Source organism: Coloeus monedula (genome assembly GCF_965178545.1).
Source record: "Coloeus monedula genome assembly, chromosome: 6".
Taxonomy (NCBI): Eukaryota; Metazoa; Chordata; class Aves; order Passeriformes; family Corvidae; genus Coloeus; species Coloeus monedula.
Window position 1 is genome coordinate 56,990,270 of NC_138786.1, and position 16,853 is coordinate 57,007,122.

At 44.2% G+C, this 16,853-nt stretch overlaps 1 protein-coding gene across 1 annotated transcript in view; it reads right to left on the reverse strand.

Annotated features, from left to right (window-relative positions):
• Nucleotides 1-12,620: 12,620 nt before the first annotated feature.
• The window catches only part of JAG2 (jagged canonical Notch ligand 2), a gene marked incomplete at its 5' end in the record, with an annotated part of 70,004 nt that continues 65,771 nt past the window's right edge, over nt 12,621-16,853 (reverse strand). Inside the window, one exon of the mRNA XM_082284177.1 lies at nt 12,621-14,915. Coding sequence (XP_082140303.1) covers nt 14,443-14,915 — 473 coding nt within the window. The 3' untranslated portion in view covers nt 12,621-14,442. The remainder of the gene's footprint in view (nt 14,916-16,853) is intronic.

Here is a 16,853-nt window from a genome sequence, read left to right on the forward strand (position 1 = left end):
GATGGTAAGACATTGTTCCTCCAGCATTTGAGTGCTGTTGGTGTTTTTCTCCTTTTCCCTTTTAATGGCACTAGAAAAGCCCCTACACTAATGCTTAGAGCCTGCTCCACCTTCAGTGTTGAGTCAATACCCCTCCTTCGAGCATGGACTCAAAGCACCACGGATTGCTCCCCACAGCACTGTCATCAAACCTGTCCTGGCTGGTCAGAGATAACTTCTGAGATTCCAACACCCATACCCAGTGCAGTACTGGGCCCTGAGTTATTTCTCTTCCCCCATGTTGTATTTTCATCACATTTATCAAGTCATGCCATCTCTGAACAGCGCATGGGTATTTTGTCAGGTTCCACATAGATTAAAAACTATCTTTTCTTTCCATCTTTTAAAACCCGTTGTTTGTTCTTTATTCATTTCCTTTTGCTGATTGAATCTGCTGCAGAAATGAGCCGTTGCATGGTGGCTCCTCTGAGCTCCTGGAGGAACCCTGCACTTGGGCACCGTCCCACAGAAACCATCAGCTGTCCCACAGTTCAGGGTGGACACCTCCCATGGAGATGCTTGCCCTGCAGCTGCTGCCTATAGGATCTCAGCCATAGGAGGGCCTTAGCCCAAAGTTTGGTCACAGGCACTTTCCAGAGCCTGAGGAAAGAATGAAACATCCTGAGTTTTGGAAATCGTTTGTGGGAGACCAGGTTTCTGATGCTGATTGCCAGGGACAAATGCTATCCATCATGGATGTAAGAGGTAGGGGAGGAGGACAGACTTTAGAGGCTTAGAGCCTCCTTAATTTTACCACAGAGGACTGAGAGACAGCCTGATACATACACTTTGAAGATGTGAAAGTATTCAGTTCTTCTGGAGTCTGCAACATTATGAAGACATGGAAGGACAAGAATTTTTGAACCAGGAGGAAAGCACATGAGTGAACAGTGATGGTGATGAGTTTTTAGGACAAAGAGAAAGAAGTGCCCCATCTCCCAGTGCCTTCAGAGCAACATGGGCTTCAGTGAAATGAGCTACTGGGTTCGAGTGACTGAGCTCAGTGACCTGTGTAAATCCAGATTTAGCAATTCCTTCTGGCCATAAAACTATGGCCCTGCTGGTTCTCACAGTTTACCAGTGGGAAAGGGCCGAATTTGATAAACTCAGACATAAATGTTGCATGCTATATTTACACAAACCAGTGCAGCTCTCTCCTTGTAGGGGAGCAGCTCTGTCCCCACGTGGCAGCAATCACTCATCAAAGGGTGGCAGCAAGTCTGGGATGGGGGGACAATCCCTGGGAGCATAGCTGGAAGCTGTCCACAGCTGTCTGGTTTTAGCAGTGGTGCTGGCATGCCAGACTGGCCTCTCCACTCCCAAGGAAGCTCAGAGGCAGACAGGGAGGGTTCTGTGCTCCCAGAAGGCACCTGCAAGAGGTCCAGTGTTGGCATCATCCTGAAGCACCCAGCCAGGTGCCTAACACAGACGGGAGTGCTGTTTCTGAAGACAGTAGATAAATAGCATCCACATGGCTGGGACCAGATCTGATGCTGCTCTGCTTCATCTCACATTCATGTAAATGCAGTTCTTAGAGAATCCAGAGAGCCCTAAGCTTTACCAGACCACTGATCCCTGAAGTAACAACAACAAAACAAATCCAAATGAGGTAAAACCCTGCAAGAAATATAAACTTTGTAACTCCCCAAAACCACGTTGGTTCCAGACTGTAGTTCTTGCAAGACAGAAGAGAATTTCCAGCTTTTGTCTGGAATTCAGCTTCACCTCCTGTGCGGGAATCCCAGGCATCAGCTCTCTCTCTGTTCCCTGCAGGTAACACATGCGCAGCCAGAAATGTTGCTAACCCACCTGAGTTTCAGCATTAGTTTTTTGTGAGACTCATGGTATTAACCAGGCCTCCTCTGAAAGGATCTCAAGCGTGGAGGGTACTGCAGGAGCAGCGTGAAACCCATCAGGGAGAGTAACCACAGAAGCAGCATCTCTATGGCGATGGAGATAAGGGGCAGCCCTCACAGCACAGCTGATGAGTGACATGGTTCCTAGCCCTTTCAATGCCTTGAAGTGTTTTCCTCCTTGACTCAAACTAGAAGTAGCACAACTTAAAAACAATTAATGTCCCCTTGGAGGAAAAAAGAAAAAAAGAAAGCGGCAATTTTTCCTTCTATTTTTAAGTCTCACTTCACCACAATAGCTCCAATATTTCACTCCTGACTCAAAGGCAAAGTCCGAGAGAGCAGGATATGCTGTAGGGTATCTCTCTTGCCACACTATTCGTGTTATTTTCAAGTTCCTCTCTCCAGGGTTGATCTTGGCAGCAGATCACAGCACCAGCACAGCACAATGTAAACTGGAGCCATTGTTACTCCATCTCCCGCTCCTCATCGCTGCAACAACATTTCCCCACACGCCTCCCTGCAAATTGTTGCATGTCCCGTCCTGCTTCCCGCCCCCCTCCAAAATCCATTAGGCTGCTGCAGTTCAGCTATTCATCTAGCCCCCTCAGAGGCACCAAAATGAAGTGGTTTCTCTTTGCTGGCTGACACTGTGCAGGGTTTTGAGGACTGGTCTCGGTGACAGCAGCGAGGGGCTGTGCTGCAGGGCTGCCCGATGTTTCATGTCGTGTGTACCAAGGGGGCAGAAAAGGGAAGTAGGGAAGTGGGCTGCTGTTGAAATGGCCTTAAACTGCTTCATTTTCTTCCATCACCTGGAGATCTGGTGTGGGCCAAGGATGTGACCCCTTTGCATGGGATCAGCCTGTTGTGCCATCTGAGGGGTGGATCAATACAGCCAGGTGGCTTTTGCTGATGGAACCAGGACTGAGGATGAATTTCAATATCGATGGAGAGCTCAGGGCCTCACTCTTCATCAGCAGGGACTGGTCGATGGCAGCTGCTGCTGGGACTTTTCCTTACAACTTTGACGCCCTGATGTACATAAATACGATGTATATATGGGTGTGCATCTGTGCTCACTCTGCCAGCAGCACAAAGCCAAAAGACATTGCACAGCATCAGCACAATGCTGAACCTCAGATGACCCAAGTTGCTTCATGTGGGTGCTGGATATTCTGGCCCCTGCAGCTGCAGCAGAAGGAGGCTCCACCAGCAAATCCAGCCCCATCCCCACAGACCTCCTCACAGCCACGCTCTGCCCACGCTCTGCCCGGGCTGCTGGTGGATGGCACCCAAGATGGGCTGGGAGCAGTGATAAAAGTGACATCTGTGGGAGTTCACCACCAACTTCAGTGAAACAGGATCAAGTCTTCAGTCACTTGGCAACCTGCTTTATCAACCTGAGCTTGTATCTCTCTCTGCTGCTGTTTTTCCAAGGGCTATTCATGGTTCAAAGCTGTAGACAATGCTGTTCCTTTCTTCACTCACTGCCACCTAGTTATCTCTGGCAGAGTGTGACTCTGGAGAGAAGCAATTTGAGAGAGGAAATACATTGGAGATGGAAATAGCATGGAAGATACAACAAGGACTTGACTTTCTTGTTTCTATCTTATTCAAGATTATGTTTCCTGACTGAATCCCTGAAGACATTCAAGTTGTTCTAAAAATTATGAAAGGAACAAAAGAATATTTTCGTGCACGTTGCAGAGAATCCAGAATGATTCTGCTGATTTCCGAAGTGTGGAAGAGGGAAATGGGGATCGCCACTTGGCATTTGGCTAAAGCATGAAATACAGGGAAGGCCCAGAGGTCTGGAGGAAACAAATGTGTCCCCCAGTCAGATACATTCATGGGAACTTTTGGATCAGCATCCCAGTTCACAGCCCACTGGAAAATCCATCTTGATCTCTGCAAACATTCTATTTCATTAAAATTCAGTCGGTGGACAAAAAAATATGAAAAGGGATAATTATACAAATAATACTATGACAGGCCAGGGTTTAGTTAAAACAAATGCCTGATGAAACCCAAAGCCATAGGTTTCAAAGTTTGGGTGTGCTCCTATTCCTTGGAAACTTGCTGGATCAGCTCATCTGCATGGCGAGGATGTTTGTCTTCTCATCCTGGGCTTCCCCTGTGTTTCCTAAGTTTACACCGGAATTTGGCTCAGGAGCTCTCACACGTTTCATTCATGGAAAGGTGCAGTGAAACAAATGCACACAAACCCAATACAACTTCTGCATCAAGAGTTTTGCAATCTGAACGAAACTTTTCTTGAAAGACTAAAGTCATCTTCCCATGGGCAATCTGATTGATTTGATATTCTGAGAAAGGTATACATAGACAACAGATTAGAAGTTTGCAACAAATTAACAAAATTCATGAAGAATGAAGAGAACAGAAAAACAATTACAGGAAAGTTGTAAAAACAATAACGTTGAGAAAAAAATTTTTCAAATCCTACTTTTCCCTACTCAGCTGACCTGCAGAAATTAAGGCTAGAAGGTCACATAAACCCCAGAGGGATGGTGCAGTGGCTCTCTTGGAGCAGGTCTCTGAGGATGGATGGTGCTCAGGGAAGTGTCCCATGGGCAGAACTCCTGCCCTGCCCCATCACTTGGGACACTTGCACTGGCCAGGACACTGGGACATGAACTTATCCCCTCCATACCACTGGGGCTGCATGTTGGAAAGCCTCACTGAGAGTGGCTCCGAAGAGATCCAGAGCTGCCAAAATGCCCAAACTGAAATTTCTGTCTATTTTAATCAAATCCAGCATGATTGCAGAGCTTTTTTCTGCCTGATCCCAAATGGATTTTCAGGGAGGGAAATTTATGAGAGGCAAACAGCTAGAGTTAAATAAACACTTGCAGGCCTCCAGCTATCCTGGCAGGGGACAAAAAAAAAAAAAAAAAAAAAAGAAACCTGACAGCAAATATTAGCAACAGATTTTTAACAGGTGGAGGAATTATCGTATGTATCTAGGAAAGAAAACAAAACAGGCACTCCTAAATCACCAGTGCTGATTTAAACATGAGCTTTTAAATACAGTGTGTGAGCAGCAAATGAGTTCTAATTGAGGAAAGCTTGTAAACAAACAACAGCTTTCATCTGCAGCATCACGCGCGATACAGGCTCTGTGCTGGAGCTGGACCACGCTGCCACAGCCCAGGCCTCACAGTGGAGATGGGAATGAGCTCTGATCTCCTCAAGTAATGTCAAGGCATCCTGGAGCAATGAGGAACAACAAACCTGGACTCACACTTCTCCAGGTCTGGATGGGCAAAAGGAGCAGTGCCAGGTCAGTGAACCAGGCACACACGAGGATCCTGGGGCTGCTCCTCGTCCAGGTGCTGCAGAGACCCAGGACAACATCTGGGAGCAGTCAGCCTGCCATGAGGGTTACTCTTTAAAGCCACCTTTGAGAGATGTCATTTGTCTTGAACTAAGAGAGGTGGGGGCCCTTTCCAGCACCTGTGTGAGCATCTGATCCATGCCATGCTCACTCATCATCTCCTGCTCTGGAGAAAGACCTGCTTCAAGGTTTATTGAGCACCAGGAAGTGTCTGAGGAGCAATCTGGGAGTAGGACAAAGGAGGGAACGTGGCTGGAAGCAAGCCTCTGAAAGACAGCTGGGGCTGTGGTCAGAAAGGAAAGGTCTGCTGCAGCAAAGCATGCACAGCTAATGCTCAGCCTGTGATGCAAGAGCGGGGGAGATACAGCATGTCAGGAAACGTCTACGCAGTGCAGATACAATCAGGCTGAAAACACACAGAGCATGCCAAGGAAGTAACCTTGAATGTCTGCTGGTATTTTTCTCTGGAAAGCAACAACAGGATATTACAAAGGGATAGAAGCATGGACATGGTTGCCAGTGCTTACCAAGACACATAAATTACCTGCCCTGGAAATGAGCATGAAAGGGAAAAGTGTTTATGCCCAGTTCCAGACCAGGGCTCCTTAAAAGGCCAGCCCCAGCTCTACTGGTAGCAGCACCCCACTGAGCTCTCACAGTCAGCGGGAGGTTTTGACAGGGGGGTGGTCACATTCAGCTTTAGAGCTCGGCCTTTCCACTGGGTGTGCAGGGGACAGGCCTTGGAAAACTCTCCCACTGCAAGAGAGAGGTCCTGCAGCAGGGACACTGTGTGTGTCAGGCATCTGCTGCAGCCAGCCTATATTCAGCTTTTATTTCTAGAAGTTTTAATCTCTCTCTGCTCCGATAAACGATTAATCGCTCGGGTGAGCTGAACCAGAAACTGGCAAATCAAAGCCACTCTTGTTTTGAAAACACGTTGCCCACAAACCCCAGTTTAGCACCGTGCCCCACAGCAGGAGAAACACAAACCCCAGCAGAATATAGCACCCGCAGCTCCCAACCTTTAGTACCCAAATTTAGGCATGTAGATAGAGCAGCTTAACCCTGAGGATTGCTGGGACCCATATAGACCACCAGAGTCAATGGAAGCAGCAGGTGCTTGGAAACACTGCGAATCAAAGCACTCATTCAGGGCACTAAATATAGAGCAAAATTCAAACACCCAGGCTGGAAAATGTCGGCCATGTGCTCCCTCCACTGCCCTGAGCTGCGGGTCCCACACACCCAGGCTGCTGCCATGCAATGCCTGTAGAAGGTGCTGGGTCTCTGCTCCCACCAGCACTGCCCATTAACAGGTTTTTATCCAGTGTCACACAGTGCAAAGAGGGTTCTCCTCCTCACTTTTTTAGAGGCTATTGCTGCACTTGAGATAACCTCACTAGTTTATCTGCACTGAAAGTGATGTCAGCAGACTGTCAGAACAGTCCCTGGGGGACCTGCTGCGTCTTTGGGACCTTGGGACTATGCATGAGGGCTCTCTCTGTGCCACCGTGCCAGGGAGCCTCACCAGGCTGAGGGTGGCATCCAGGCACATCCCAGTAACCCAGGGAGCCTAGGCAGCACCCTGGCACTTCCCAGTGCATGCTTCAAGGATGTCTCGAGAGAGCAGAGCTCTTCACTGTCAAATTTTTTCTTTTCTTTCTTTTTTTGCTTATCATTTAATTAAAAAAAAAAAAAAAGTGAAGAGAAACAGAGAGGAGGGCCTGCTGATCCATGCTCACCTTTTAACTTGCCCAAGTGTTCAACTCCAGCAGTTTTGCCTCCCGTTGAGAAGCTGCTGCACTCATCATTTCTGTTTTCTTTTGAGAAGTGGGGATGAGAAAATGCTGCAGCAGCTGATCCTGTGGTGCCCTGTGGAGGGACCAGCCCTGTCTGGGGGAGACAGACGGAAGGCAGAGCAGGTCAGGGATGTCACCTTGGCCAGAGCAAGGGCTGGCTGGCACATTCCCTGCATAGGCTGACTGGGGGATTCAGCACTGAACAGCCCTTTCTCTCACCCCTTTGCACCTCCTTGCAAGTAACACATGGAGGATTTTGGAGTGGAGCCCAGTCATGTAGACATGCATCAGTGAGGGGACCACCAAAGAGGGAAGCACGTAAGCCACATGACAAAAGGAGAAACAAACTGTCCCTGAATTTCTAATCCATGGAGAGGTCAGGTCTGGGATCCACAGATAAAAAGGGTACAAAAGCAAGGACAATCCCCCTCTCCCCAACAGCTATCACACACTATTTTGAAATGATGCTACACGTACTTGTTTATTTGAAACTATAACTCCAATATACACAAAACTAATTTTGAGCTGCTTTTCCCAGCACTTGCAGGTATCAGGACATAGAAAAGCCCTGCCAGAGGATTTCTTCTGCTCTTAAAACAATGAGCTGTCTGAAGCAGTTCTCAGACATGGGTAAGCTTTTCATAAGAGGCAGCCCAGTGATGAAACAGAGCTGATGCTCTCTGATCGATAATGGTGGGGAGAAGCCTCCTGGGCTGCTCTCCGCATGGTTTGAGCAGCCACATATCTGCCCAGGGCTGGGCATGGGACAATGGCCACCAGCTACCCACCCCTTCCTCCTTCTCCCTTCTGCGTCTCCAGCAGCAAACCGCAAGTGTTGGTGGTGCAGCATTAACGTGGCACTTTTGGCCTCACCTTGAAGAGTGCAGGGCTGTGGATACACCACTTTTGAGACAGTCAGTGCCAGCTGTGACTTGTGGCACAGCTTTTCAGCAGCAGAGAAATCGAAGAGGGATGTACTAATGCAACGTGGTAGCTACCCAACCCTCGCCTCTAGATCTTACTGATGTAGCACTCCCCAAAACACAGTCTTCTTCCACACTCACTGATGCCCACATCCTTTTCAGCCTCCTTCCTGCTAGCCAGGCTGCAGGGTTCATTCCTCTACTGCTTGGTGTGCTCAAATCCTTGTCATTGACATATCCCTCCACTCCCACCCTGCCCCAAACAAACAAGATCACAATGCTCAGGCCCAGTGTGGAACCCCACACCCCAGTGCTGCTCCGTGCCAACAGTCATGGTAGACCGAGCTTCTCATGGGGCCCCTCAGAAGAGTGGGATTCACACAGCTTTACTCTAGCAAGAACCAGGAATATGCAGAGCCAAGGCATGAAACAACCACGTCTTCTTTCTAATCAGTCTTGAAGCCAACATGGGCCAAAAAGTAACCAGCCCACCAGGGATGGTCAAGAAAGGACCTGAACAGGTTGTAAGACAGTGCTGGCCTGTCTGGGGTGCCCACGCATCAGATGCTGTTCAGTTTGGTCAACCTGACTCCAAAGGGACAAAGAATAATTTGGAGGGGCACAGAGGTCATATCAGAGAACCAGCTGGAGACATGGAACAGCACTCTGCTAGTGGAAACAGAAGAGACTGTGATTTGAACCCCAAGATTTAAGGAGAAAGTGATGTCTGCACTGTAAATCCCAAATGTTGTGGAGATGGTGGAGAGGGAACAACTGCTGGCTGTTTTCACATTACCTATGGATGAGCAGGTTCACAAGAAACAGAATTAAGTGCTTTTCCACCCAATTCATGGTGCAAGCTGTGGAACTCATTGCCACATGATGTTGTGGCGGCCTGAAGCTTAAAAATATGCTACATATGATGCTGCAGAGGAGAGGTGCTTATCAAATATGTCCCTAAACTGCTGACCAAAAGAGCTGGATGGGTGTGAGAAGGGCTCCTGCTGCAATATGCTGCTGTCTTGCACTTTCTGTAAGCATCTTCCACCGGCCACTGCAGGACTGAGGATGCTACAGTAGATGGACCTTTGATCTGCACCAGTACAGCTGTCAGCTGAGCAACTTTCACCCACAGGTGGGGCTTCATTAATGAATAGGTGGGGTTATGCCCAGAGTTATGCCTGCAGGCAGATGGCCAAGCCTTCAAAGTGCCTTCTGTAGGCCGCTGCCACAGCAGTTTCCAAACCTGCTCCACAGCTCCCTGCCCAACCTCCTTTCACAGCCTATCAGCACAGCAAATCTGCCACAGCAAGAAGTCCCCTCCAACCCAAGCCTCCTTCAGATGGGTGGGAGAAAAGATAGGATAGCAGCTGGGAAAGACCCACAAGTTACCAAGTCTCTCCCTACCAAACAGGGCTGAAGGATTTGCGTGTGGTTGGCTGTGCGGTTCTTGTTTTGCCAGAACATTTGAAAGCGACAGCCTCTCTTGGGAACCCAAAGGTCAGAAAACATTGTGCCTCCCTATTCACAGTCTTGCATCCTTACAGGGTGTCACATTTACACCTGCAAAGTAATCCTTCTGCCTTATCCACCACTGGAAACCAAGAAATCTTAGTTTGACTTCAGCAAAGCACACATTCATTCCTTGTGTCTCAGTGGTTATAAAGAGTAATATGGATTGAGTATATTAATATGAGCAAAACTGTAACATCTCTTAAATATTGCAAAAGTTCTCCAAGATTTTTTTTTCCCATCCAGAAAAAAAATTGAAGCAGCTTTGTTGCCAGGGAAAAAAATTAAATAGAGCTTTTCTTCTGAGCTTCCAAAGACTGGCTCATTGGTCCTTCAAGATTGTTGATTTATGTACTCCTTTCATAAAGATAGCCCAAAGTGCCCTTTGAGAAGGATTTCAATGAAATCATGCTGATTGTCTGCAAAAAACCCCCAGATTATTCACTTTGAAGCAGGACAGGTGGGTCCTTGTTCAGCTCATTTATAATGTACACTGCCTTATACATTGTCTGTTTCTTCTTGCTCTAGAAATTATAAATACAGTGTAAAAAGGAGATTCATTTAAACCATCCAGATTTCCTAGATGGATGCAATCTATCTTTTGCAAGGGAAAAGGTGACCCAATGAATCATGAAACTTAATGATTCTCATAAAAAAAAAGGACTTCCTACCTAGGGATATTACCTATGACATTCATCTATAAACTTTTGATTGCAAGCACATGTTTACAATCAAGTGGTTGAAGAAGAGATATTTTTGCACTTAGACTAAGTGCCTGTCACTCCGAAAAAACATAGCATAATGCATACATAGCAAAAGCAAAAAGTTCCACATATTCATATAGAAACAAGGATGAACTTGGGAAGGATTTGATCATCTCTCATTCTCAAGGGGACCTTTTGTTCCTTTACTGTTTTATAAGCCCACTCTTTATTCTACTACCTGTGATGAAATAAGGACACAGGGCTAGTCAGGGAGTGCTTTGCAGCACTGAACAGAGAGAGTCTGAGAGTCACATAATTTTTTCACAGCAAGAGCAGTATTCTAAGAGTGATACAAGCACCTACTTTCACGCTGAGAATGGAGGAAGAGCAAAGACAACCTCTACCCCCTTACCCACAAGAACCTCCTACAAAGGTCCCTGCTAGACTGCCTAAGGGATGCCAACTGTCCAGGAGAGCTCACAGGCTACTTGAATTCTTCAGGCTCATCCTCTCTCCAGCGTAGCAAGAGCACTCAAGAACAATGAGGCAGTTCAATTCAGTCTCATATATCGTACCTCTAACACAAATTCCTTGGCAAGTTTGTTAACACACTAACCCCATCCCTATTGTCCAAGTTTCCTCACAACTAGAACTGCAACTGGATTCCTCTGCAGCTCTCAAGGCAGTGACCAAAATGCCTTTCAACCCTTAGCTTGTTCTTGAAAATGTATGGGCAGAGTGAGTTATTTTGCTGGATACATTAATTTTCCATCCAAGCACAGTCTGATGTGAAGAGGAATAATTACGTGGCCTGCTGGAGAACAAACCAGACAACAGCAAATGGCCAAAAAAAAGTTGAGCTCAGCAGGTGTTTCAGGTTAACATCAGGTCTTGGAAAGAGCATCAGACAAGAAAAATTAACCCAGAACTACTCATTGCTTAGAAACATCACAAGAGCCCATTTATTAGTTTGCCTCATTATGTAGTTTGTGCAACAGAGAGGATTCTGGCAGCACCATAATGCTTAGCACATGTACATCAGCAAGAAGTAGAGATGTAAGAGTTCAACATCTCCTGTAAAAATAAATCAAGAGGAAACAAAATTACTGAATAAGGTGAGATGAGGCATGTGGAGACATACAAGTAATTTACAAGCAGCATATAAAATCTGCATAAAATCGATCAAGGTTAATTTGCGGAAATCAGAAAGTTAACTTTTTGTTTATCCTCCTGATCTTATTCATCTTGTTTCACATATCTCAGTGTACATAACTCACCTATCACATGAAGGAGGCATCAAATAATTCTTGGTTTTGGCAGGGGAAGAACACTACAAAATGGAACATTTGCCTGTGGTGGTTTTGTGAATCCACAGGGGGAATGAGTCCTGCACATGGGACCAGACCCTTGGCTTAGAACAGTGGGTGATGACCACTGTTGTGTCCCCTTTATTTTACATGCTACTTCAGTACTGGGAAGAAGCAGAATTAGCACCTTTGGGAGCAGTGAGCCAGCTCATGGCTCCATGACAGAACAACACTGACCTTATTCTATATGCATATAAACCTATTATTTCTCCTTTTGAGAAACATAACAGAACTTGATTTTGAGAACTGACTTAGCTGAGAGCTGTTTCTATCAAGATAAAGACAGCAAATACTCCAAGAAAAGCAATAAAAAGTAGCTATATGATGACTGGAATAAAAGCTCTGCTAGAATCTAGAATTCTGCCTCGTAGGCTGATAACTACCAGGAAAAAAATCAACTTTTATATTCCATATTATTTCACAGGAATCCATATTTTACTACATAAAATATCCTTTACGAAGGAACAGTTACAGAAACAGGCATAGACCTTCTGAACTGAGATTGGAGCATGTCATGCAAAAGATCCAAAGGGCTGCAGCGTAGAGAAAGATATTACTTCAAAATCCAACTCAATTGGGCAAGGATACCTCCTCGGGCCCCTGCATGCTCAGCCAGCCCTCTTCTCACCCAAGGAAGCAAACTCTGCTCAGACAAGGCTTCACTGAGCAGCCAGAGAGAAGACCACTGCAAAGCATGCGCACGGAACACACAATCACAGAATATCCCGAGCTGGACGGGACCCACACGAACCCTCCAGCCCAGCTCCTGGCAGCTGAACACAGCCCTGGTGCTGTGCAGGGAGAGCTCCAGTTTGGGAGCTAGAGGTGTCTCTAAGGCACATGTGGACAGCACCTCCTCCGCAGGCTGGCAGCGGCAGGGCCGTGGGACAAGGCTGCTGAGCTGGCTCAGGAAGCGTCGGCGCTCGGTGCTGCACGCTCGGGTTACGGGAAGTACCGGGAATTAAAGCAGGACTTTCACTCCTCCTCTGTTTAGCCTGCTCACATCCGAGCTCTAAGAGCTTAGAAAGCAAACAACGATCTGAAGTATCTTACACACAATGAGGGAATCATTTTATTAGATTATGGAAGACAGCAGCATTACAGTACAAAAAGTTACAAGAGTAGCAGAAAAAAAGTGTTTTTGGTTTAAATACTCAGGATTATACTGGGGAACATGAGAAGGATAGTACCCTTTTCTAAACTAACTCCTAACCAGGTTATCAAAATAAGTTTTGAATATTTAGCACAAGTAAAAAAGTTACAACAAACATCATTATAAAATGCTTTAATAAATAGTTTCTTTTCTGAAAGGTTTTCTTTTTTAAGAACATGTCAAAAAAATGTACTAAAACAGATGATCCTGCAAAGCAAATCCTGCATTCCTGTATAAAGTAACTGGTTTCAAAACATTCATGTTTACATTGCTCGTGGGCCAGAGTTTACACTCTCAGACATCCGTTCCTCTCAGTGGTAGGGTAACTAGGTGTACGTAGTGTTATGCTTCTTCAGTAATTAAAATAAACTTATAGTCTGCCCAGTTAACAGCAATAATAAAAGCCTTAAAAAAAAAAAAAAAAAAAAAAAAAAAAAAGCATAAGCTTTCCACAACATTTAACCAATTTCTGCTGAGGTACTCCCATCCTCTGAGCTTGCCAGCCTTTTCCCTTTAGAGCGAAAGATGAATAAAGCACAACAGAAACAAGACTGAGGAAAATATTGTTCCCTTCATTAGGCCTGTATTTAAACGCAAAAAAAAGTAATACCACATGTAATTAACATATTCACAAAAGAAAAAACAATGCCTCTCTATGTTGGTACTGTACAGTAGATGCACCCGTTAGTGTTCTTGAGATGGGCTGAACATGGGGATAAACAAACATTTCTGGATCTATTTACACATAAGTGGTTATGTTCCTATGTAAATACAAATGACCAACAGATTCCTAACATTGATTGTATTAACATCATTTTCTAATCTGGACATAATACCAAAAAAAGTCTTATGAACTGCCATAGAACCTCCTTTTCTGCAACATAAATTAAAAGGAATGACATGTAAAAAAAAAAAAGACCAAAATATTTAACTTATTAAATCAAATATACAGAGTGATTCATTTAATATGTACATATTTACACAAAAGCACTTTCACTATTAGAAAATAAACTGTGTCAGTTGGGGAACCTAGAGTTCTCACAATTTTACTATATTGATATGGCAGTCTTTGACAGTTGCTATAGAAAAAGTTTAATCTCAAGGCACTTGTCACATGCTTCAATACTGCAATTCTAAAGTAATTAAACAGAAATAAAAAGGCCACTTTTAAACCACAGTTGAAAGATCTCTATAATTTTTTTTTTTTGTTCCTATTACAAAGTGTGTAAGGCAAATTTGGAAAAAATCTTACAGAAGCTACTAACGTAACAAGTGCAGTGAGCTGCCATTAATAGAGATTCAAAGTCAAGAAAGCAGTTTAAAGTTCACACAATTTCCTCAACCAGGAGGTTTTAAAGCCACCATTAAATTAGAGCAAGTAATAAAAAGAAATACATTCTGTAAACAGTGTACAGTCTTTTGTAATAAACTTTACACATATTGAAAATACAACCTCTCCTCTGCCACACAGCGAGTGTATTATAAGTAAACTTTACAAAAATAGCAACTATCAAAGATTACTCATTTTTTTTCATCTGACAGTCATTGAATAATTTATACAAGGCTAAAGAAACAAAATAAATTTTATTTATTATTTTTATTTATTTTTTTACGCAAAATAAAGAAACTATGAACATTTGACTCCAGATATTTTTAGTCCTTGATGCAAAGTGGAGATGTCAATTTTTCCCCTCCCCAGCAAGCGCAGGCGCAGTCTGCCTACATCCCAAATACAGGTTAGTCTCTACTGCCTTCAAAGTTTGATGCATTCACATTTTTTACAGATCTGTTGTCCATTTTGCCTATTTGATGGGATTTCTTTACTGGACTGCTCTCTGATGTGTCAGACACCTTTGTCGGCAAAGGCTTTGCGAGTTTGTGAGAGAGGAATTTGTCCATTTCCTCATCTCTTTCCTCCTCTTCATCCTCCTCTTCCTCATACTCTACATACTCCTCTACTGCATCACAAGTTCTCTTTTGAGGAGATATGAAGTTTTTGCATTCATAACGAATGTCTTTGTTACTGTAAGATCTGTCTATAGGATTTCTTATGGGATTTAAAGGTGCCCACTGGTTATTGGCACCCTCTTCTCTGGGAGGACGGCTTCTCTCTCTCTCTTTTCTTCTCTTCCGAGTCCACCACACGCAGATGATTATACAAGTCAGCCACACAATGCTAAATACCGCACAAAGAATTGGAACCAAATAATCTAGAGGGCAAATGGAAAGAAATAAAGTCTTGAGTTAACAGAACAAGATATATAGCGCTGGACATTTGCAAGAAAAGTATTCATACTCAACTACAGGTGATCCCCTGAACCATTTTTAGGAGAAAGGAAGCAAGATGTCTTTACAGCACAATAACAACTGCCTGAATGCAGCAGGTCCATCTGGAAGCGCTCTTTACTAGTTCAGTTTTACGTGATTAATGATGAGGGAGGAAAGCTCCATTTGAGGTCTTTTTTCCCCTCCAACAGACAAACTGGTTTTATTAAGTAGCATCTTTCTCAAGCATCTAAGCAAAGTTGGCCCAGAAAACCTGAGTAATCACTCCTAAGAAAAGCCTTATTCTAGCAGGAGGCAGGCAGTGGAGTACTGTGCCTTTAAGTTGCTCTAGAAGTACTGGCACTTGCATCACAAATATATCCTGCATTTATCATCAGAAAGAACAGTCCTTTACCATCAATGCCTACAGACATTTCTGCATCAATGATCGCCAAAAACATTCAGGTTAGAGCTACATAACCAAATTGATCATGCATTCTTCAGCATGTTCCTGTTCTATCTCAGGATGAAATACCAAAATATTGTCCCTGGAGAGAAGAGTCTTCACCACTCAATGAACAAACAAAAGTTGTTGTGGCAATTGCTTTTCTCCACTCCCAATGCAAACCTCACTACAGTGTTCTCCCAGCCACACAGACACAGATTATTTCTCTAGGAAAATATTTCTGAAAATTTTGGACTACTTCTGCTCCCCTTCCTCAAGAGCTGTACAGCTAGGAGAGAATAACAACTTTTTTCTATTCTTCTTGATAAGCAAAAGTTCACACATGAAGAGGCAACAGAAAATGAGGTGCTTTGTTTTTTTAGAGAGTAACATGATTGTTCAACAGCTCTGTAGACAAATGCTGTCAACCCACCACTCTAATGCCTGATCCAAACAAACTCCCTCAGCAGTTTTAAGACATCTGCTTGCAGAATAACCTGGAAATGACTATACAAAAACAACCAATGTTTTGACACCATGGTCGTTTGCTCCAACGTTCAAGTGTCTTCTGAGCACATTCTTATGTGCAATGTTACACATTCTCAAACATTTCCTTTTGGTAAAGGAGGGCGAGTAAACTGCCAACACTTTTGGCCTCAAGGGATCTCAAAATTGTATTTTAACAGTTCAGGGAAGGATTGCACTCACATGAGCAACTGCTATTCTCTCCTGATTTTTCATAAGCAACCTAACATTAAATCATGAAGGGGGGAAATACTTCAAAGAAAAAGGAGCCCTTCATAACAGCTTCTCCAAGATTAGATACAAAGCTTGCATTCTCACAGCTTGCTATCACAGCTATTATTTCATCATATGACCATGGATCCAAGTTTACTTAGTAACAGGTTCTTTATACAGAATTTTTGGCATCCAGATTCCAAATTCAGACTACTTTTTCGTAAAGCTTGAGGAAATCAATGAAGCATCTAAATGATCATCTCCACCCAGACACTTGAGCATCCCACAGAAATCAGATTCTCAATGCAAAGGGCTTTACACCACATTTTCTGATAGGTTTCCACCCACCTCACCCAATTAAGGGGTAGCAATAAAGCAAACCAAATAAAAAAATGTGAGTGTCCAGGTTACAGTTTGCCTTGTAACAACTCAGTTTAAAGAACTAGGGGCCATTGGTCCATACTGAGCATCCATATTAAAATGACAAGTCTGGAGATCATTTTGCAAGAGAACCCAAATTAATCCACTATTTTAGGAATCTTTAAATCTTATTGAGGTGGGAGGCAAAATAATCTGCATCCCTTTAGCCTTAGAATTTAATATGCAATCAGAAAAACCAGAGGCTGAGGTATGTGAAAACCCCAGCTCAATTCCTTATCTTCTACACAACTGCTGTTCAAGGCAAGCACAAAGCAGGCAC